The sequence below is a fragment of the Phyllobates terribilis genome, unplaced genomic scaffold (genome assembly GCF_046119375.1).
Source record: "Phyllobates terribilis strain yellow unplaced genomic scaffold, ASM4611937v1 Scaffold_86__1_contigs__length_6382490, whole genome shotgun sequence".
In the NCBI taxonomy this organism is placed as follows: Eukaryota; Metazoa; Chordata; class Amphibia; order Anura; family Dendrobatidae; genus Phyllobates; species Phyllobates terribilis.
Genome location: NW_027362846.1, coordinates 6,299,668 through 6,323,821, shown reverse-complemented (window position 1 = coordinate 6,323,821; position 24,154 = coordinate 6,299,668). Strand labels below are relative to the sequence as shown.

General features: G+C 46.8%; 1 protein-coding gene and 1 pseudogene across 1 annotated transcript; both read right to left on the bottom strand.

The window, feature by feature from the left end:
* LOC141197774 (uncharacterized) overlaps positions 1-12,836 on the bottom strand; it is a 52,440-nt pseudogene extending 39,604 nt beyond the window's left edge.
* A 42-nt stretch (positions 12,837-12,878) lies between these two features.
* On the bottom strand, positions 12,879-15,075 carry LOC141197726 (oocyte zinc finger protein XlCOF29-like). Its single transcript, XM_073662809.1, has 3 exons — positions 14,923-15,075; positions 13,233-13,311; positions 12,879-13,103 (listed from the first exon to the last, which is right to left on the bottom strand). The coding sequence occupies exons 2-3, from the start codon at positions 13,308-13,310 to the stop codon at positions 12,879-12,881; spliced, it is 303 nt and encodes a 100-aa protein (XP_073518910.1). The 5' UTR covers position 13,311; positions 14,923-15,075.
* Positions 15,076-24,154: the final 9,079 nt, after the last annotated feature.

The following is a 24,154-nucleotide window of genomic DNA, read 5'->3' as shown; positions in this document are numbered from 1 at the left end:
TACTAAATGAAGTTAGTGTATCAGCTCACCAGTCCTTGTATAAAGGTTTTTCCGCTATTTGTCAGGAGAATGCAACTGACGCGTTTCGAACACTGGGTTCTTAATAATTTTTTTCTATTGGAGTTTGATAAGTCAATCACTGGAGAATATTACGCATCTCTATTAACCAAAGTTTGGGCCAAAATTGTGCAAACATGACAAGGAAAATTTTCCGAAGGCGTCTTGTTTTTGCAGGATAATGCGCCTGACCACAAGTCTCGAACTGCCTTTCAAAAACTCCAATGAAAGTGTTGATCATCCACCATATTCTTCTGATTTGACCCCATCTGATTATTACATTTTAACCGAAACTCAAAAAATCTTTTGAAATGATGAAAATTTACAACATACGAGATGGTAACTGATGCAGAGGAGTCGTCTAAGTTCGGAAGTATTGTTACAGATCGTGGGGTCCCACATTTATAGCTTTCTTTTTAGGTAATATATCCATTAGAGGATCTTTTGTGACATTGCTTTAATTTATTTGGTGCCAAAATATATTTGTTGGGAGTTTTGAAGAAATGTAGTTGTAACTTTTTTTCAGAATATGACCTTTCATGAAGGATCTTGTAGGAAGGAGTATGTTGCATTTTTTTTCTAGAATTTTATAAATATGTTTATCTGATCTATTATATGTGGTGATGAGATTCAATTTCAATGGATTCATGTTTTTTTTGGTTTTATAATTTAAGAAAGTTTATTTAAAGCCAAAAAAATAGTTTCTTACCTTTATTTGTATGCGGTGTGGTAGATCGGCTCACTCAGCTATACATGGTGGTAGACACGGGAACACTGCCTCTTTAAGTTCTTTCCTGGTTTATTATACAGGCGGCATAAACCGGGGTGAAGTAAAACTAAACATGGCCCTTTGGGCAAAAACAGGAAAACAAACAAAACTCAGTGGTAATACCATGCACAGTCCTTGTGGTATCGGGGATCCACCCTCTCAGGGTTCAGTAAACACATTGTTCAGGTTTAGCTAAAACCAAACATCTCCTGTCTGAAGCTAGCCTCTCCAGATACTGAACACCACATGACTCAACAGGCTGGCTATTTATATCTCAGACCACAACTTGGGGTGGAGATATGGTGAACAGCCTCCCACCTGCTCTACAGCTGTTCACATAACACCTGGCAGATTTAAAATGGTTGATTAACCCTCTTGGCACATAACATGCTGGAGAAAACTTCCAGGTTTCACATCACTGAAGCCAACTGCCTCAGTGAAACATATCTCCCCTCCAGTACTCTGCCAGTGACTTTATCACATATCCCCCTGCCTGACCAAAGTCGGGGGTTTTGGCACCTTCATTCACTAAACAGGGAAGTCTGGAAGGGCATCTGCATTACCATGTAATTTCCCGAGCCTGTGCTCCACATGAAAACTAAAGTTCTGGAGGGCTAGAAACCTCTTAGTCACCTGGGCATTCTCCCCTGTTCGTTCCCTCATCCATCTCAGGGGTGCACGATCTGACATTAACCTGAACTTCTAGCCTAAAAGGTAATACCTCAGGGTGTCAACTGCCCATTTGACAGCCAAGCACTCTTTTTCTATGATGGCATAGCTTTTCTCACAGGCAGAGAGTTTTCTGCTTAGATACAGGATGGGATGTTCCTCCCCGTTTACTTATTGGGACAACACAGCTCCTAACCCAACCTCTGATGCATCCACCTGGACCACAAACTCCTTGCTGAAGTCAGGAGCAATCAAGACCGGCTGCTTACACATTGTGAGCTTCAATTCCTGGAACTCTCCCTAAGCTTTAGAAGACCATTTGGCCATCACCGTCTTCGTACCTTTCAGCAGGTCAGTCAGGGGTGCAGCCATCATGGCAAAATTGGGGATAAAACGCCAATAGTATCCCCCAATTCCCAGACACGCCCGATCCTGTTTCTTGGAGGCCGGATGTGGCCAATTTTGGATTGCTTCCACCTTATTCACTTGTGGCTTTATATTGCCTCTTCCGACATTGTAGCCCAAGTATTTCACCTCTTCTTTTCCCATGGTGCACTTCTTTGGGTTTATTGCAAACCCGGCCTTCCTCAGCACATCCAGTACTGCTGGGACCTTCTGCAGGTGACTTCCCCAATCCGGGCTGAAGATTACAATGTCGTCCAGGTAAACGGCGGTATACTTCTTGTGCGAGGCTAGGATCCGGTCCATGGCCCTCTGGAAGGTAGATGGGGCTCCCTGCACATCGAATGGCATCCTGGTGTACTGAAAGCACCCTTCAGGTGTAGAAAAGGCCATTTACGCCTTGGCCCTTGGAGACAGGAGAATTTGCCAGTACCCTTTTGTCAGGTCCAGGGTGGTGATATATCTGTCTGGCTCTAGCCTCTCAATAAGTTCATCGGCCCGGGGCATCGGATATGTGTCGAACTTGGACACCTCATTTAGCTTCCTGTAGTTGTTACAGAAATGCCACTCTCCGTCCGGCTTTGGCATAAGGACAATGGGGCTGGACCAGCCGCTCTTTAACTCCTTGACAATGCCAGGATCAACATTACCTCCTTGGAGATCACCTCGCTTTGGGAATCCGGTACGGCTTTTGGTTCACCCTCACATGTGGTTCTGTCAGATTTCATGGTCCACCACCTGCGCACAACCTGGCAACTCTGAAAACAGGTCCCAATTCCGCTGAAGCAGCCCTCGGCATTGTTGCTTCTGGGCCGGTGACAGTGTCTCTGCTACTGTAACATCCTTGGCCCTGGCTTCAGGATGGGCCCCCAGGCACGTAGTTTCCACCGGTTTCCTGTCCCACCATGGTTTGAGCAGGTTAATGTGGTACACCTGGACCGGCTTTCTTCTTCCTGGTTGGTGGACCTTGTGGTTGATGTCACTGAACTTTTTGACCACCTCGTATGGCCCCTGCTACTTGGCCAGGAATTTACTTTCCACCCTGGGGATTAACACCAACACACCTAAACTGTCTCAGTCTCGCAGACCAGTTCGGCATCTGGGCCACATGCTCGATGACGCTTTTTTGGGGTGTCACCTCGGATTCCCATGTCTCCTTTGCAATGTCGAGAAGTTCGCGAGGGTGCCGTCCATATAGCAGCTCCAAGGGGGAGAATCCCGCAGAGGCCTGGGGAACTTCCCTAACAGAGAATAGCAGGTAGGGGAGTAGGCAATCCCAGTGTCGGCCATCCTTTTCCACAACCTTCTTCAGCATGGATTTTAGGGTCTAACTGCTCCACGAGGCTGTCCATCTGCGGATGGTACACGGAGGTCCTGAGTTGTGTAATTTAGAGAGCCTTACACAACTCCCTCATCACTTTTGACATGAAAGGAGCTCCTTGTCAGGATCTCCTTTGGCAGGCCCGTCCGGGAGAAAATATGTACTAGCTCTCAGACTATAATTTTGGCAGAGGAGTTTCTCAATGGTACCGTGTTGCGTAGTCTATCACCACTAAAATGTACTGGTGCCCCCTGGCGGACTTAACCAGGGGCCTGACAAGGTCCATGGCAATCCGGTTGAACGGGACCTTTATAATGGGCAACAGCACTAGGGGACTACGAAAGTGAGTTACTGAAGCAGTTAGCTGACAGGTAGGGCAAGATCGACAGAAATTTACAATGTCTCGGTGACATCCAGGTCAGTAGAACCTCTGCAGGACCCGCTCTTGTGTTTTCTCTACTCCCAGATGCCACCCCAAGACATGAGCATGGGCCAAATCTAATACTCTATGCCAATAGGCACCCGGCACCAACAACTACTCTATCACTTCCACTCTGGGTTTAGTGACCCGATAAAGCAGCTCCTCATTTATTGTGAAATATGGGAACCTGGTGTCTGTCCCTGGCTCTTGAGCAACCCCATTTATTACAGATTCATTATCGAATGTGTAGCGCTGGCGTCCCTGCCCTCTGCTAGGCAGGGACGCTGCTCCCCTCACCGCTCCGCTGTCAGCGCGCGCTCCGTCCCGGCGTCCTCTCCCCGCTCTGCTGTCAGCGCGCGCTCCGTCCCGGCGTCCTCCTCCTGCTCTGCTGTCTGCGCGCGCTCCGTCCCGGCGTCCTCCTCCTGCTCTGCTCTCAGCGCGCGCTCCTTCCCGGCCCCTGTGCTTAGGGCGCGCGCGCGCGCGCTCCCCTCCTCTTAAAGGGGCCGCGCGCGCCGCCCTAAAGAGTCCCCGGCCAATGGCCGGAGGACTTCATCATATATAAGGCACCTCCTCCAAAATGGAGGTGCCCGAGCAATGTTGTTTGCACCTGTGTCTCACCTGTGCTTCAGCCCTCAGGTCCCGTTGCCAGTTACCTGCCAGTTTCCTGCCAGTTTCCTGCTAGTTACCTGCCAGTTACCTGCCTGATTCCTGCCTGAATACTTGTTACCTGTCTGCCAGTCTGAGGTCCGACGGTCTGCCTTACTACTCCTGTCAGTCTGTCTAAAGGACCAGCCTGCCCGCTCACCTGGGAGCGCATATCAGCTACCTGCCTGCTTGCCTGAGGTCCGACGGTCTGCCTTACTACTCCGGTCAGTCTGTCTATGGACCAGCTTGCCCGCTCACCTGGGAGCGCTTCTCCGTTATCTGCCTGCTTGCCAGCCCGGAGGCTCCGTTGTCACGTGCTGTGACCACCAGCTATCTCAGAGACTCTTGCCCGCTCACCTGGGAGCGCATCTCCGTTACCTGCCTGCTTGCCAGCCCGGAGGCTCCGTTGTCACGTGCTGTGACCACCAGCTATCTCAGAGACTCTTGCCCGCTCACCTGGGAGCGCATCTCCGTTACCTGCCTGCTTGCCAGCCCGGAGGTCCCGTTGTCACGTGCGGTGACCACCAGCTATTCCAGAGACTCTTGCCCGCTCACCTGGGAGCGCTTCTCCGTTACCTACCTGCCTGCCAGCCCGGAGGTTCCGCCGTCACGTGCCGTGACCACCTGCTATTCCAGAGACTCTCGCTTGCTCACCTGGGTGCACACATCTACCATCTGCCTGCTAGCCTACCCGGAGGCTCTGCCATCACAGGTCGTACCTACCCCTTACCCAGAGACTGCCCTGATCACTTGCCGTAACTCCCTGTCCGTTCACCCAGAGACTGCCACCCGCTCCCTTACAAGGGCCGCCCCCTTGTATAGTAGCTCAGAGGTTCCGCCTCCCGGACCCGTTACAGTTTGCTCGGGCCATGGAACCCGGTGGCACCCAAGCTCCCTCGCTCTCGGACCTCTGTCTTGAACTGTCCCGTCAGAGGTCCCAACAGGAGGCCATCCTGGGTCACCTGCGGAATGTTAATACTCGCCTGAACACTCTGTCTGATCCACCAACAACTACGGCCAGTACCATGGTATCCTTTTCCGGACCCCGGCTCTCTGCACCTCCTCGCTTCGGAGGCGACTCCGTCCTGGCTCGGGGCTTCATAAATCAGTGCACCCTGCATTTTGAACTATTGTCCCACCAGTTTAATTCCGACCGAGCCAAAATTGCATTCATCATGTCCCATCTCACCGGGGAGGCTCTGGCCTGGCTAAATCCTCTATGGGAGAGAGGAGACCCCCTGGTGTCCGACTTGCCTGCCTTTCTCACGGCTTTCCGGAAAGCCTTCGATGAACCCGGACGGAGGACCTCATCCGCATCATCTCTGCTACGCCTCCGTCAGGGAAGCCTCACCGTGGGTCAATATGCCATACGGTTCCGTACCCTTGCCTCGGAGCTGGCCTGGGATAACGAAGCTCTGGTATCCGTCTTCTGGGAGGGTCTGTCCGGCCGTATTAAAGATGAACTTGCTGGTCGGGACATTCCTACCACTCTCGATGACCTAATAACTCTTGCCACCCGGATTGACCTACGGTTCCAGGAACGTGCCAAAGAGGTCACCCGTGAAAAGGGGCTTCCACGTCTGGTTCCTACTTTTCTGAAACCCGTCACTCCTTCCGTTTCTCCCCTGGTACACTCTCCTGAGCCTATGCAGGTCGACCAGACCAAGATGGTCAAATCCCGTCAGGACTTTCGCCGTGCCGAGGGGAGCTGCTTCTACTGTGGCAGTAAGGAGCATCGGATCCGTGCCTGCCCGGAGAGGTCGGGAGAACGCCTGTGTCTAGGTTCGCTCAGAGGACTTGATCTAGACAAAAATAAATCCTCTCCATCCCTGCTGCTGTCTGTCTCAATCATCTGCGGGGAGAATCGTTATTCCGAACTAGCCCAACTTGACTCTGGAGCAGCCGGAAATCTTATTTCACTGTCCCTGGTGGAGAAATACCGCATCCCCACCAAACCTCTGGCTGTACCCTTGTCTGTTGTTGCCGTGGATGGGGGCCTCTTATCTCGCCCCATCCAATTCATCACCGAATCCATTACTCTGCAAGTGGGTATGCTGCATTCAGAGAGTATCTCCCTTCACGTTCTGCCTGGACTCTCTCACGCCCTCTTGCTAGGTCTGCCTTGGCTCCAGAGACATGCACCCGTGCTTGACTGGCAAACCGGAGAAGTCCTTCGCTGGGGACAAGACTGTCATAAAACCTGTCTGGTTCCCGTCCATTCCGTCCGTCCCTCTCCTATCCCAGCTAATCTACCTGGACTTCCGATTCCTTATGGGTCTTGTGCTGATGTCTTTGATATGGAGGAGGCAGAGACATTACCACCTCATAGACCATGTGACTGCCCCATCGATTCCGCCAGAGTAATGCAGGTGGCTCCCGTGAGTCTAAATTGTCTCCCTCCTGGTAAGACGTTCGTATCGGTACCTGATCGGGAGAGGATCCTACACTGGGGTCATTCGTCTAAACTAGCTGGCCACGCCGGTCAGAAAAAGACCCTCCAGCTTATTACCCGGCACTACTGGTGGCCTAACCTGCACAAGGATGTTATGGACTTTGTTTCTGCCTGTGTGTCCTGCGCCCGCAACAAGGTTCCGAGACATCTGTCGGCCGGCCGCCTTCTTCCTCTGCCAGCACCTGCTGCCCCCTGGCAGCATATAGCGATGGACTTCGTAACTGATCTGCCCGTCTCTGCCGGTTGTACGGTCATTTGGGTGGTCGCTGACCGCTTTTCCAAGATGGCTCACTTCATTCCCCTGCCAGGTCTTCCGTCTGCACCCGAGCTGGCTAGAGTCTTTATCCGCCACATCTTCCGTCTTCATGGCCTGCCCCGTCACATCGTGTCGGATCGAGGAGTACAGTTCACTTCTCGTTTCTGGAGAGCCACTTGTAAATTGCTAGACGTCACTCTGGACTTCTCCTCCGCTTACCACCCACAGTCTAATGGTCAAGTGGAGCGGATCAATCAGAACCTGACCAGTTACCTCCGGCACTTCGTTAATGCTCACCATTCTGACTGGGTGGATCTCCTGCCATGGGCCGAATTCTCGTACAACAATCACGAGAGCGAGTCTTCCTCCATATGGGAGAGTACCCGGTCCGCACTCCTTCTGTCATCCGAGCGTATGAAAAGGCACGCTGACAAAGGACGTCTGGATCCTCCTCAATTCCGTCCTGGGGATAAAGTCTGGCTCTCGTCCAAATATGTCCGGCTCAAGATCCCTTCCTATAAGTTGGGGCCTCGGTTCATCGGCCCACTGGAGGTTATCAGTCAGATCAACCCGGTGGCCTATAAATTGAAACTCCCGGCCAACTTACGGATCCCTAACTCCTTCCATGTATCTCTCCTCAAACCTGTGGTACTTAACTCTTTTTCTAAGTCTACAGGTACGCCTCTTGCTCCGGTTTCTGCTGAGGACGAGTTTGAGGTAGAGAACATTCTTGCCACCAAAAGGGTAAGAGGAAAGACCTTTTTCTTGGTAGATTGGAGGGGGTTTGGTCCTGAGGAGAGAACGTGGGAGCCCCGGGAGAATATCCATGCCCCTCTCATCCTAGCTAAATTTCTGTCTGGCCTAAAAAAGGGGGGGCCTAAAGGGGGGGGTACTGTAGCGCTGGCGTCCCTGCCCTCTGCTAGGCAGGGACGCTGCTCCCCTCACCGCTCCGCTGTCAGCGCGCGCTCCGTCCCGGCGTCCTCTCCCCGCTCTGCTGTCAGCGCGCGCTCCGTCCCGGCGTCCTCCTCCTGCTCTGCTGTCTGCGCGCGCTCCGTCCCGGCGTCCTCCTCCTGCTCTGCTCTCAGCGCGCGCTCCTTCCCGGCCCCTGTGCTTAGGGCGCGCGCGCGCGCGCTCCCCTCCTCTTAAAGGGGCCGCGCGCGCCGCCCTAAAGAGTCCCCGGCCAATGGCCGGAGGACTTCATCATATATAAGGCACCTCCTCCAAAATGGAGGTGCCCGAGCAATGTTGTTTGCACCTGTGTCTCACCTGTGCTTCAGCCCTCAGGTCCCGTTGCCAGTTACCTGCCAGTTTCCTGCCAGTTTCCTGCTAGTTACCTGCCAGTTACCTGCCTGATTCCTGCCTGAATACTTGTTACCTGTCTGCCAGTCTGAGGTCCGACGGTCTGCCTTACTACTCCTGTCAGTCTGTCTAAAGGACCAGCCTGCCCGCTCACCTGGGAGCGCATATCAGCTACCTGCCTGCTTGCCTGAGGTCCGACGGTCTGCCTTACTACTCCGGTCAGTCTGTCTATGGACCAGCTTGCCCGCTCACCTGGGAGCGCTTCTCCGTTATCTGCCTGCTTGCCAGCCCGGAGGCTCCGTTGTCACGTGCTGTGACCACCAGCTATCTCAGAGACTCTTGCCCGCTCACCTGGGAGCGCATCTCCGTTACCTGCCTGCTTGCCAGCCCGGAGGCTCCGTTGTCACGTGCTGTGACCACCAGCTATCTCAGAGACTCTTGCCCGCTCACCTGGGAGCGCATCTCCGTTACCTGCCTGCTTGCCAGCCCGGAGGCTCCGTTGTCACGTGCGGTGACCACCAGCTATTCCAGAGACTCTTGCCCGCTCACCTGGGAGCGCTTCTCCGTTACCTACCTGCCTGCCAGCCCGGAGGTTCCGCCGTCACGTGCCGTGACCACCTGCTATTCCAGAGACTCTCGCTTGCTCACCTGGGAGCACACATCTACCATCTGCCTGCTAGCCTACCCGGAGGCTCTGCCATCACAGGTCGTACCTACCCCTTACCCAGAGACTGCCCTGATCACTTGCCGTAACTCCCTGTCCGTTCACCCAGAGACTGCCACCCGCTCCCTTACAAGGGCCGCCCCCTTGTATAGTAGCTCAGAGGTTCCGCCTCCCGGACCCGTTACAGAATGCATTCTTCAAGGTAACATCCTGCATTTGAGCAGTACCAATATTTCCCCCAGAATCCCCCAATTCAGGAATCTCGGTCTACTGGGTCACCATCTCGTCCTAGTCACCAGCAAAGACACACAGGGTAAACTCATCCGCCTCTTACTGCGACGGGGATCCATCATGGTGTAACCAGCTCCTGTCTGAGTCACTTGGTACCCCCGCTTTCCGCATCATCGCCCGGGGTCATTTTTTGCATTGCTCGTCTTACCTCCTTCCGGACGCATGTGTCGTTACCTAGACTTGGGGGGGTGGCTGCCGGCCACACACAAACCGCCTTTGTGAGCAACTCAATCTGCTGCTGCTGTTGTCGGTACTGGTCTTGTTGCTGCTGCTGCAGGTGCTGATGCTGCTGTTGTTGGATCTGTTGCATCAGCAGCTTAATTGTCTCCTGATGTGCCAGCTGTTGCTGCTGTTGGGCCAGCTGTTGCTGCTGTTGTGCTTTCACAAGGTGCTTAATCAGGTCCTCCATGCTGCCTAACTTCACTTCCTGGCTCACTGCCGACTTCACCCAAGACATGCAGTTTATCCACTGCCGTAACGAGTGCTCCCTAGGGAAATTGCCCTCACTTCTAGCACCACCTGTGGTAGATGAGCTCACTCAGCTATACATGGAGGTAGACACGGGAACTCTGTCTCTTAAAGTTCTTGCCAGGTTTATTATACAGGTGGCATAAACCGTGGTGAAGTAAAAATAAATACAGCCCTTTGGACAAAAACAGGAAAACAAACAAAACTCAGTGGTAATACCACACACAGTCTTTGTGGTATCGGAGATTCACCCTTTCAGGGTTCAGCAAACACACTGTTCAGGTTTAGCTAAAACCAAACATCTCCTGTCTGGAGCTAGCCTCTCCAGATTATGAAAACCACATGACTCAACAGGGTGGCTATTTATATCTCAGACCTCACCTCGGGTGGAGATATGGTGAATAGCCTCGCACCTGCTCTACAGCTGTTGACATAAAACCTGACCCATTAAAAATGGCTGATTAACCCTCTCGGCACATAACAAGCCAACAGCCTAAGTGAAACATATCTCCTTTCCAGCACTCTGTCAGTGACTTTGTCACAGCGCATTATGACCAATAAAGGACCATCACAGTTTCAGTGATTCTTTTAGAGTACTAATAACTTTATCAACACCCCACAACCCACAAAAAAGCCACCATAAAGTTCCATTAACTAAAAAATAAAAATGTTATGGGTCTTTTAATGCAGCAAAAGAAATAAAAGTCATAAATACAGTAGGTTTATTGTACGAGTAGAAGACCAAAAATTACTTCGGTGTGAGCTCTTTGATGTTTATGAACTTGTTATCTATTGGCATTTCCCTTTTATGACATCTTTGATGTCTAACGAGATCTACTTTAGCCCTATAACATTTCCCACATTCCGGACATGAATACGGCTTCTCCCCGGTGTGGCTTCTCTGATGTATAACAAAAGCTGATTTATGGCTAAAACATTTGCCACATTCTAAACATGAAAAAGGCTTCTCTCCCGTGTGAATTCTCTCATGTATAGTAAGAGTTGATTTCTGCTTAAAACATTTTCCGCATTCTAAACATGAGTACGGCTTCTCCCCTGTGTGAATTTTTTGATGCTTAACCAGATTTGATCTCCAATTAAAACATTTTCCACATTCTGGGCATGAAAATGGCTTTTCATCTGTGTGATTTCTTTGATGTTTTATGACATCTACTTTAGTCCTATAACATTTCCCACATTCTGAACATGACAATGGCTTTTCCCCTGTGTGAGTTCTCTGGTGATTAACAAGATTAGATTTGTCGTTAAAACATTTTCCACACACTGGGCATAAAAATGGTTTCTCCCCTGTGTGAATTCTTTGATGTGTAACAAGATCTGATTTCCATTTAAAAAACGCCTCACATTCTGAGCATGAAAATGACGGTGGCTTTTTCCTTGTGTGAATTCGATGATGTCTAATAAGATCTGATTTCTGAACAAAACATTTCCCACATTCTGAACATGCAAATGGCTTATCTCCTGTGTGAATTCTCTGATGTATAGCAAGAGTTGGCTTCCATGTAAAGCATTTCCCACATTCTGAACATGAGTACGGCTTCTCCCCTGTGTGAATTCTTTGATGCTCAACAAGATTTGACTTTCGATTAAAACATTTCCCGCATTCTGAACATGAGTATGGCTTCTCCCCTGTGTGAGTTCTCTGATGTGTAACAAGATCGGAATTATGATTAAAATATTTCCCACATTCTGAGCATATAAATGTCTTCAACCTTGCGTGAGATCTTCGCTCTTTAACTCCCTTTCTGTTACTTTTCTTTTGCTTAACAGTCTGTGATGAATCTGAAGATAGATCTTTGTTGTGAAAGGGTGAGGGTATATCTGGAATAATGGCACGCTCTTCGTATGTATCTAGGCTGATACCACAACCTTCAGCTTTAAATTCTGAGGATATCGGAGATCTCTCTGAGTTCCTCGTAAAGACATCTGCCAAGAATACAACAGATTTACTTTGTGATAATATAACTGGGGAGCCTGTCACATTGTGCATGCAGTCCGGACTTTGGACAGAGGAAAAACTGAGCAGAACAATATTGGAAAAGATTTAGTATAACTTGAATTTTATTCTTTGAAATCCCTGGCGTTTGTATGCATCTTAGTTAAGTGGGCAGTTCTACTTGGTGATTGACAGCTATCTCTGCATGCACAATCATACAAGGAAAACTGTCAATCATTGAATAGGTGTATAGGTTGGTGTATAGGTATATGGTAGACACTAAGGCCTTTGTTTGGCCTCAGGTTTCCATAGCAAACCTTTGGCACCCTGCAATTGAGTAGTGGGTGGGTTGATGTGCTGACAGAAGGAGAGCTCTCCCTCTGTCAAATGCCTCTCTTTGACCGCCGGTTCTGTATATCGGGCTCCTAATTCTGATAAGTGGAAGCATTCTTTAGGAAACCATTTATATAGAGGTAACAAATAAAATTGACATCTTAAAAAATGTAGCTTAAAATTATTATAGTTAAGGAGTGAGAATAATCTGTGGCTTCTCAGCATTTAGTGGTCACTACTCACCTGGGTGGTCATATGTAGGAATCTCCTCTTTACACCGCTCATCACCCCTCACATATGTCTCTGTAGTATTAATATGGGTCAGATCTTCACCCTGAAACAAATATTGTAAAAGTCACAGACAGATGAGAAGTCCCATCTATGATCAGCTCTAATCCTGCCATCTCCACAGTTCTCATTACACAAGTATAAAACATATAATACTGGTGGATAAAACAAGACTGAGCACAAGACCTTCACAGCCGTCTACACATCATAGGGGAGATCTCATGACACCTTCTCTCCATCTACCTGATGATCCTGAGGAACATTGGGATCTTCTTGTTTACAGTCCTGTGGAAGAAGAGGACGGGGACATCTCTCTGGTGTTGTCCTCTTACTGGATAGATCTGGGGGAAACACATACAGGGACTGAATCCATTCTTTACATACAGATAATTATAGGCCGTGTGTATTTAGTCCTCTCTATTACCTGGTGATGTGAGGGGCTGGGGAACCTCCATCATGACGTCCTTGTACAGATCTTTGTGTCCTTCTAAATACTCCCACTCCTCCATGGAGAAATAGACGGCGACATCCTGACACCTTATAGGAACCTGACACATACAATGATACCATCATCCCCCCGATCCCTTCATAGCGTTACTGTATAATATCCCAGCATTCCCAGCAGTGTCACCTCTCCAGTCAGCAGCTCAATCATCTTGTAGGCGAGTTCTAGGATCTTCTGCTCATTCATGTCCTCATGTATCAGGGGGTGAGATGGAGGTCCCGTGATTGGGCTCAGGGGTCTTCCCCATCCCTCAGACACAGGGTCCTGACAGCGCTCACTAGAGGTCTTCTTCACTACTGTGTAATCCTGGTTATGGAGAGACACATTAATAAATCTCACTCCAGACATTTCCAGAGTCCTCACCTCTCCAGTTCTGTCCATCTGTTATTCCCATAGATAAGAATGATGTAATGTGACGTCATCAGAATCTCTCACCTCTCCAGTAAGCCGGAAGAGGATCTCTAGGGTGAGGTGTAATATCCTCTCCACCATCTTCTCCCTGTCCATATCCATTCTGCGGCCAAGGTCAATTTTGGAGAAGATATCAAGTAAAAAGTTTACAAACACACAAAATAGGCAAAAAAAAACAACCCACTAGTAGATCGGCAATGCTTGTATAATCTAGTAAAGCGCCTCATAGATCTATAGATTTGTGCCTTTGTTCTTTCAGTTGGGATCACAAAAGATTTAGATCATGAAAAAAATCATATAATGAATAATATGGGGAACTCGAGGAACAAGCATCAAAGGTCATTTTACAGTCAATAAAAATGGGATTGATCAATATATATAAATCTTACGACTTTACACGAACTCCTGAAAAGGTTTCATCTTTTTCGTTAATTTTTTGTAACCAAATTCTTCAAAATTGGCGCACCCAGTTCATGAATTTTGCGCAAAATAAAACAATGCTCTTTATTTTTGTCTTTAATCTTTAAAACAAAAAAGTTTCATATTCTGATAAAATGTGACAAAATTTGAACAAAAATGTCAGATGCACATAAAATCACTCCAAGGAGGAGGGGGTTGATTAGAATTTGCACACAAAAAAAAAATCGACTTTTTAAAAAGTCACAATTGATGAATCAGCTGAAAACCTAAACCCGACATTCCTGCGGTGTCAGCACTCGCTCTCCCGGGGCTCACGTGACACTATGTAAGGCAATCCCTGCAGCCAATCAGGACTGGATTCACTCTCCTCTCTGCGGCTGTTCTCTCACTTCCACTGGATGACAATTTTGTCTGTAGAGAGAGGAGAGTGAAGCCAGCGCTGATTGGCTGCAGGGATTGCGTGACATAACAATGTCACGTGAGCCCCAGGAGAGCCAGTGCTGACACTGCTGGAATGGCGACACCACTGTATTTGTGTTTTTTTTTTAATTTTACTGGGTGAAACATAGAGATTAAGAAAGAGTTGTCAGAGTAGTTCACAAACCCTTTAAAACAAGTGTCAGAACTGAAAAAAAATTGTTGAAAAACTGCATGGAATTCTCCGATTTTTCCACCTAAAGCGAAATAGAAAACTTCTGCCTGAACATACTTAAAGGACCCAGTCCAGACTTTTATGTCTAGTTTTTCACCTCTTTTTTTTCATTATTTTTTTATTCTTCTAATTTGCGCCTTTTTAGATGTATTTTTTATGTTTTCCTTTCTCTTCGGGGTCTCCAAACTTTCCAACTGATTCATTAATTGCCACTGTTAGTGCAATTTTACTACATTCCTCCCCCCTCCACCCCCTGCCTTCCTTTAGGTACATCTTAATTTTTTTTCTGCTAATTTTAGCGGAACATGCGACTTTTTGCTCTGAAAAAACAAGGTTCAAACCAATAAAAGACAAAAAAATAAAGAGCATTTGTAATTTTGAGCAAAATTTATGCACCGTTTTGAAGAATTTGGTGAAAATAATGTCAACGAGTACCACAAGAACTCGTTTATTCAAGTGAACGAGTCCGCGAAGAAAATGGGACTGTCCACGGACGGCATCTGGAATTGTCCTTACATTTTTGTGCAAATGTAATATATGTGAAAAACGCATGAAATAAAAAAAACATATTTTTTTTTGGACGTGCGTGTGTGAATAACGCCTAATACCGACAGACAGTAATGGGGAATCTCGAGCACATACCTCCACCTGCAGAGCCGCTCGCTGGATATATAGCTCGTTCTGTGCGCACAGGACCTGTGATGAGGTCACAGTCATGTGACCAGGGGAGGAGTATATATAACAATATGGAGCCTGTTATTCCAGCAGACCAGAAGTGACCGGCGTCCCGTCTAGTGGAGGGAAAGGACTTTTCTCGTTACTTCTCTACTTTATATAAATCTGTCGGGGGCAGAACTACAGTACATCTCCCATCAACACCCGGGAGTGAGACAAGCTAGAAAAGTGAGGGAAAAGAGAAAAACTGGACAGTTTTCAGTCCTGTCAGGAAGATTATGAGATAATCCACTATAGTCGTCTCTCTGAGTGACTTCCATATTAGCCGAGGTAGACTGAGAAATGGCGTCGTTCATATTATTTGAGGCCGACTAAAAGAGAGAATCCTTCATCGTATCTGAGGTACAAAGACAGCGTCCTCCATGACATCTGAGGTAAACTGAGGGAGAGAGAAAGAGAGCGCCATCTTATATCAAGAAGATTGAAAAATAGAGCTGAGGTAGACAGAGCTAAAACATCCTCGATTTCGAAGAAATAGAGCAGCCTTCATTTTGTTTGAGGATGACTTAGAGAGGGCATCCTCCATTCTTTCTAAAGACAACAGGATACTCCATTTTATCGGAGGTAGACACAGAATAAGCATCATCGATTTATCTGAGACAAATGAGAGCAGAAACAGCGCATCCTCCATTTTATCTGAAGAAAACCCGCAAATCCTCCATTTTATCTGAAGAAAACAGAGCATGCTCCATTTTATCTGAAGAAAACAGAGCATGCTCCATTTTATCTGAAGAAAACAGCGCATCCTCCATTTTATCTGAAGAAAACAGCGCATCCTCCATTTTATCTGAAGAAAACAGCGCATCATCCATTTTATCTGAAGAAAACAGCGCATCCTCCATTTAATCTGAAGAAAACAGAACATCCTCCATTTTATCTGAAGAAAACCACGAATCCTCCATTTTATCTGAAGAAAACTGCGCATCCTCCATTTTATCTGAAGAAAACCGCGAATCCTCCATTTTATCTGAAGAAAACAGAACATCCTCCATTTTATCTGAAGAAAACAGCGCATCCTCCATCTTATCTGAAGAAAACAGCGCATCCTCCATTTTATCTGAAGAAAACAGAGCATCCTCCATTTTATCTGAAGAAAACAGAGCATCCTCCATTTTATCTGAAGAAAACAGCGCATCCTCCATTTTATCTGAAGAAAACCGCAAATCCTCCATTTTATCTGAAGAAAACAGCGCATCCTCCATTTTATCTGAAGAAAACAGAACATCCTCCATTTTATCTGAAGAAAACAGCGCATCCTCCATTTTATCTGAAGAAAACAGCGCATCCTCCATTTTAACTGAAGAAAACAGCGCATCCTCCATTTTAACTGAAGAAAACCGCGCATCCTCCATTTTATCTGAAGAAAACCGCGCATCCTCCATTTTATCTGAAGAAAACAACGCATCCTCCATTTTATCTGAAGAAAACTGCGCATCCTCCATTTTATCTGAAGAAAACAGCGCATCCTCCATTTTATCTGAAGAAAACAGCGCATCCTCCATTTTATCTGAAGAAAACAGAGCATCCTCCATTTTATCTGAAGAAAACCGCGCATCCTCCATCTTATCTGAAGAAAACCGCAAATCCTCCATGTTATCTGAAGAAAACCGCAAATCCTCCATTTTATCTGAATAACACAGCACATCCTCCATCTTATCTGAAGAAATCAGAGGAGCCTCCATTTTATGTGAGGTAATCTGGCAGAAAATTCACCATTTTATCTGAGTAAGGCCAGATTCAGGCAAGCATATGAAATTTTGTCTGATTTTCATCGATATTCCATCTCTATGTCTGTTTTTAAATCCATAGCATATGTTTTTATACATCAGCTTTAATATAATGTACAAATGTAGAATTTAGTCTCATATGTAAACAATTACACCATACGTAAATAACCAGCTGCTTCACCGGTGCCGCCATGCTGTTCCAGTCACTGCACTGGTTGCCCATTCGCTACAGAATACAATACAAAGGTATCTCTATCATCCACAAAGCTCTTCACAGATCTGCACCATCCTATATCTCCTCCCTCATCTCTGTCTATCACCCTACCCATGCAGTGGTGTACCACCAATGGCAGCAGACCACACTGCCGCTATAGGGCTCGTGAGTCCAGGGGTCCCGTGCCAGTGCTGGCACCGGGCCCCACCAACTGGTATAGTACTTTCGGCTGTATCGGCAGCCTGGATGTCGATACATTTGGAAACAATGATGGGAGAGGGAGACATCAGCTGATGCTCACTCTCCCATCATTCCCCCTCTGTGTCTGATCTCTGTGACATCTCAGCGCATAGGACGCAATAACGTCACTACAGCACGCCCTCTGTGCTTAGCAGTGCTGAGAGTCAGAAGATGTGCTGCAGAGACAAGGGGAACGGGGAGAGGTGAGTATTTATTTATTTTTAATGTGGGGCCCATTATACTGTATGGAGGACTTCATGGGGCCCATTATATTGTATGGAAGACTATGTGGGCTCCATTATACTGTATGGATGACTATATGGGGCCCATAATACTGTATGGAGCACTATATGGGACACATAATAATGTATGGAGGACATCATCGGGCTATTATACTTTATGGAGGACTATATGGAGCCTATAATACTGTATTGAGGACTATATGGGGCCCATAATACTGTAAGGATTATAGGGGCCCATAATACTGTATGGAGCACTATATTAGGCCAATAATACTGTATGGAGGGCTATGTGGGGCCCATAATACTGCATGGAGGACTATGTCGGGTCCATAATACTGTATGGAGGACTACCTGGGGTCCATTATACTGCATGGAGGAATATGTGGAGCCATTATACTGTATGGAGGACTATGTGGGGTCCATTATACTGCATGGAGGAATATGTGGGGCACATTATACTGTATGAAGGGCTATGTAGGGGCCATTATACTATTTGGAGGGCTATGTGGGAGCCATTATAGTATTTGGAGGGCTATGTGGGAGCCATTATACTATTTGGAGGGCTATGTGGGGACCATTATACTATTTGGGGGGCTATGTGGGAGCCATTATACTGTATGCAGGACTATGTGGGGGCCATTATACTATTTGGAGGGCTATGTGGGAGCCATTATACAATTTGGAGGGCTATATGGGGACCATTGTACTATTTGGAGGGCTCTGTGGGGGCAATTATACTATTTGGAGGGGTATGAGGGGTCCATTATACTATTTGGAAGGCTATGTGGGAGCCATTATACTATTTGGAGGGCTATGTGGGGCCCATTACACTATTTGGAGGGCTATGTGGGGGCCATTATACTATTTGGAGTGCTTTGTGGGAGCCATTATACTATTTCGATGGCTATGTGGGGACCATTATACTATGTGGGGCCATTATACTATTTGGAGGGCTATGTGGGGACCATTATACTATGTGGGGGCCTGTATACTATTTGGAGGGCCATGTGCGGACCATTATACTATGTGGGGGCCATTATACTATTTGGAGGGCTATGTGGGGACCATTATACTATGTGGGGGCCATTATACTATTTGGAGGGCTATGTGGAGACCATTATACTATGTGGGGGCCATTATACTATTTGGAGGGCCATGTGGGGACCATTATACTATTTAGAAGGCTATGTGGGAGCCATTATACTATTTGGAGGGCTATGTGGGGCCCATTACACTATTTGGAGGGCTATGTGGGGGCCATTATACTATTTGGAGGGCTTTGTGGGAGCCATTATACTATTTCGCTGGCTATGTGGGGACCATTATACTATGTGGGGCCATTATACTATTTGGAGGGCTATGTGGGGGCCTTTATATTATTTGGAGGGCCATGTGGGGACCATTATACTATGTGGGGGCCATTATACTATTTGGAGGGCTATGTGGGGACCATTATACTATGTGGGGGCCATTATACTATTTGGAGGGCTATGTGGAGACCATTATACTATGTGGGGGCCATTATACTATTTGGAGGGCCATGTGGGGACCATTATACTATGTGGGAGCCATTTTACTATTTAGAGGGCCATGTGGGGACCATTATACTATGTGGGAGCCATTTTACTATTTAGAGGGCCATGTGGGGACCATTATACTATGTGGGAGCCATTATACTATTTAGAGGGCCATGTGGGGACCATTATACTATGTGGGGGCCATTATACTATTTGGAGGGCTATGTGGGGACCATTATACTATGTGGGGGCCATTATACTATTTCGAGAGCTATGTGGGAACCATTATACTATGTGGGGCCATTATACTATTTGGAGGGCTATGTGGGGACCATTATACTATGTGGGGGCCATTATACTATTTGGATGTCTATGTGGGGACCATTATACTATGTGGGGGCCATTATTCTATTTGGAGGGCTATGTGGAGACCATTATACTAAGTGCGGGCCATTATACTATTTGGAGGGCCATGTGGGGACCATTACCATTATACTATTTGGAGGGCTACGCATTGCCATTATACTATTTAGAGGGCCATGTGCGGACCATTACACTATGTGGGGGCCATTATACTATTTGGATGGCTATGTGGGTACCATTATACTATGTGGGGGCCATTATACTATTTGGAGGGCCATGTGGGGACCATTATACTATGTGGGGGCCATTATAACATTTGGAGGGCCATGTGGGAACCATTATACTATGTGGGGGCCATTATAACATTTGGAGGGCCATGTGGGGACCATTATACTATGTGGGGGCCATTATACTATTTGGAGGGCCATGTGGGGACCATTATACAATGTGGGGGCCATTATCCTTTTTGGAGGGCTATGTGGGGGCCATTATACTATTTCGAGAGCTATGTGGGAACCATTATACTATGTGGGGCCATTATACTATTTGGAGGGCTATGTGGGGACCATTATACTATGTGGGGGCCATTATACTATTTGGATGGCTATGTGGGTACCACTATACTATGTGGGGGCCATTATACTATTTGGAGGGCCATGTGGGGACCATTATACTATGTGGGGGCCATTATCCCTTTTGGAGGGCTATGTGGGGGCCATTATACTATATGGAGGGCTATGTGGAGACCATTATACTATGTGGGGCCATTATACTATTTGGAGGGCGATGTGGGGACCATTACCATTATACTATTTGGAGGGCTACGCATTGCCATTATACTATTTGGAGGGCTATGTTGGAGCCATTATACTATTTAGAGGGCCATGTGGGGATCATTATACTATGTGGGGGCCATTATACTATTTGGAGGGCTATGTGGGGACCATTATACTATGTGGTGGCCATTATACTATTTCGAGAGCTATGTGGGAACCATTATACTATGTGGGGGCCATTATACTATTTGGAGGGCTATGTGGGGACCATTATACTATGTGGGGGCCATTATACTATTTCGAGAGCTATGTGGGGATCATTATACTATGTGGGGGCCATTATACTATTTGGAGGGCTATGTGGGGACCATTAAACTATGTGGGGCCCATTATACTATTTGGATGGCTATGTGGGTACCATTATACTATGTGGGGGCCATTATACTATTTGGAGGGCTATGTTGGGACCATTATACTATGTGGGGGCCATTATAGCATTTGGAGGGCCATGTGGGGACCATTATACTATGTGGGGGCCATTATAACATTTGGAGGGCCATGTGGGGACCATTATACTATGTGGGGACATTATAACATTTGGAGGGCCATGTGGGGACCATTATACTATGTGGGGGCCATTATAACATTTGGAGGGCCATGTGGGGACCATTATACTATGTGGGGGCCATTATAACATTTGGAGGGTCATGTGGGGACCATTATACTATGTGGGGGCCATTATAACATTTGGAGGGCCATGTGGGGACCATTATACTATGTGGGGGCCATTATACTATTTGGAGGGCCATGTGGGGACCATTATACTATGTGGGGGCCATTATCCTTTTTGGAGGGCTATGTGGGGGCCATTATACTATTTCGAGAGCTATGTGGGAACCATTATACTATGTGGGGCCATTATACTATTTGGAGGGCTATGTGGGGACCATTATACTATGTGGGGGCCATTATACTATTTGGATGGCTATGTGGGTACCACTATACTATGTGGGGGCCATTATACTATTTGGAGGGCCATGTGGGGACCATTATACTATGTGGGGGCCATTATCCTTTTTGGAGGGCTATGTGGGGGCCATTATACTATATGGAGGGCTATGTGGGGACCATTATACTATGTGGGGCCATTATACTATTTTGAGGGCCATGTGGGGGCCATTATCATTATACCATTTTGAGGGCAACGCATTGCCATTATCCTATTTGGAGGGCTATGTGGGGGCCATTATACTATTTGGAGGGCCATGTGGGGATCATTATACTATGTGGGGGCCATTATCCTTTTTGGAGGGCCATGTGGGGACCATTATACTATGTGGGGGCCATTATCCTTTTTGGAGGGCTATGTGGGGGCCATTATACTATTTGGAGGGCTATGTGGGGGCCATTATACTATATGGAGGGCTATGTGGGGGCCATTATACTATTTGGAGGGCTATGTGGGGGCTATTATACTATTTGGAGGGCTATGTGGGGACCATTATACTATATGGAGGACTATAGATATTAAAGAGAAATGGAGTGATTATCCCCAAAAATCGAACAATAAACAAATTACATCTATTATAAAGATGTGTGGATAAAATATATACATTTTTATTACAAATATCAAACAGATAAATAGTACAAAACAATGAATGGAGCCATTTAATGCTAGTAAACAGAGGTGGGGCTGCTATCCCTGCGGTTCATGTGTGGCATGTAGAAACATCGTTCATACGACCACATTCACATTAGCGGACGGTACCAGCTATGTAGTATATTATGCCACATGCATCTGCAATTTGATATATTTGGGACTTACATTACGTGAACTCCGGGTCCATACAACAGAGCATGTTAGGGATATCAGGGCAGCACGGGATACTGAAGATATTGCAACTCTTAAGACTATCTCTAAAGACTTCAAACTGTGCCACAACTGCGACCCTGACAACTTTAACTCCGGTTTAAATGAGAAGCTTCGTTTCACCTTTTCGAAAGGCAGTTTCTTTATTTTCTCTGGATTTTAATTGTGTTTTTTATTTTTTTTCCTAATCTAGTAGTGGTTCACCGATTGATCCATGGCCAGGACACTGCCTTTTTTCCCCATCTTCCCGTTGGATTATCCATATTGCATGTTATACAGTTGGCCTGCTCATCCATCTGGGATTTAATGTGCGTTGTGAAGACCCGGGGTCTTCCGTGGGCATAATACCACTCAGACAACACAGGGTGAGGATAAAACAGTGTGGCAATACTTTATTGAACCACAAAGCGGACAATAAACACATAGAACAGTCCCAGAAAGTACCCAAGATGGTACAACATTAGACAGTGTCACCCATCCGCTGGCCCGCCTGGGATAGAACAGCTGCGACTTTGGGACTTCCAGGGCCAACTACCTCAATCAGTGGCCCCCACATAGAGAAGGTAGCGGCAAGCTTAGGAAGCCGACAGTCCATTGAGGTACAAGGCCAGGAGACCCGAGGGTCCCAGCCTGGCCTCTCCGAGAGTTTCCATGGGGCCAGATGACAGGCTGGTCCCAATCTGGCTTCTCCAAATGTTTGCATGGGTTCCAGGCGACCGCAGGGTCCCACCTGGCAACCACAAACAACATATCCATGGGCCAGGTGACTTCATCGTCCCAACCTGGTCTCCCCAAATGTATCCATGGGCTCTCTGATGGTCAGTGGAGCAGATCCGTATCTTATGTACAATCCAAATCTGTGTCTCTTTGGTAAAAGCCATGCTTCCAAGCTGATGGTCTGAGAGAGTCTGATCTTTAATTCTCCTTGTAAAGTCTGCATGCTACAGAGCCACATGTCCTTTTTAAGTACACATACACAGGTTAAGGTTTAGGGGTGATATTACTAGACAGGGCTCAGGTCTCATTGTTTGTGCATTTAATCAATTTACATACAGTAGTTTGTATTTATCCTGCTTTTTAAATCAATATCTAGCTGGCTTAGTACAATATGTCATTATCATATTAACAAACATCATTGTTTCCAAATGAAGAGAAGTCAACATTCTGTTTTATACAAATACTGGTCTGTCCTCCTTGACCCACCAAAGAATCAAACGTACATTTACAAGTCATCACAAAGATAATCGTGTTTTTCTCTTGGATTAACAAATCTAAACGTCTGGCTGATTAAGATTAGAAGCGGTACCGTCACATGCGTGCATATTTATAATCACTGTAACTAATGTTCACTTATGTACCTTGGAGAAGATTATGTACCTTGGAGAAGTCTTGGAGACGCACCTCAGTCTCCAAGACTTCTCTCGTGCTGCGCCAGTTCTCTGGAATGCACTACCCAAGACGATCCGACTGATGCCTAGCCCCCCTTTGAGCGTGCTTTAAAAACCCATCTCTTTAAACAAGCCCACCACCTCAACTACTCAGTAAACTAACTTTCCCCTGTTCCCTCCTTCTAAATATCATTCAGAATCTGTTCCCTACTCTTCATCTGTCTCCACACCATCCATGCACAAGATAACTGCACTCAATACTTGATTATTGCACTTAAACATCTGGGCTGATGACTGGATCATGCAGCCTTATATGAAAATCCCTACTTATTATAATTGCCTGAACTGAAATAACAACCACTTTTCACCTATTGTGTCCCCCCCATTTCCTTGTAGATTGTAAGCAGCGAGCAGCCGGACCCTCACTCCTAATGTAACTGTTTAAACTGTCTTACCTTGTATTGAATTTATTGTCTGTACATGTCCCCGCTTAATTGTAAAGTGCAGCGGAATATGTTGGCGCTATATAAATAAAAATTATTATTATTATGTACAGTTGTACAGTGCCTTGGGAAGGTATTCAACCCCCGCCCCCTTGGCATTTTTCTTGTTTTGCTGCCTCACAACCTGGATGTTCACTAGTTTTTTTGAGGGTTTGCATCAGTCCATGTAAAGGACATGCCGACAACATTTGTTTTTCTTTTTATTGTGAAGCAAACAACAAATAGGACAAAATAACTGAAAACGTCAGTGTGCATAACTATTCACCTTTCCTAAAGTCAGTACTTTGTAGAGCCTCCTT

Coding starts and splice junctions, on each gene's coding strand:
- LOC141197726 (XM_073662809.1), bottom strand. CDS start 13,310: ATGGATATGGACAGGGAGAAGATGGTGGAGAGGATATTACACCTCACC. Junction 13,104..13,232: donor TCTTCCGGCTTACTGGAGAG/GTGAGAGATTCT, acceptor CTCCATAACCAG/GATTACACAGTAGTGAAGAA.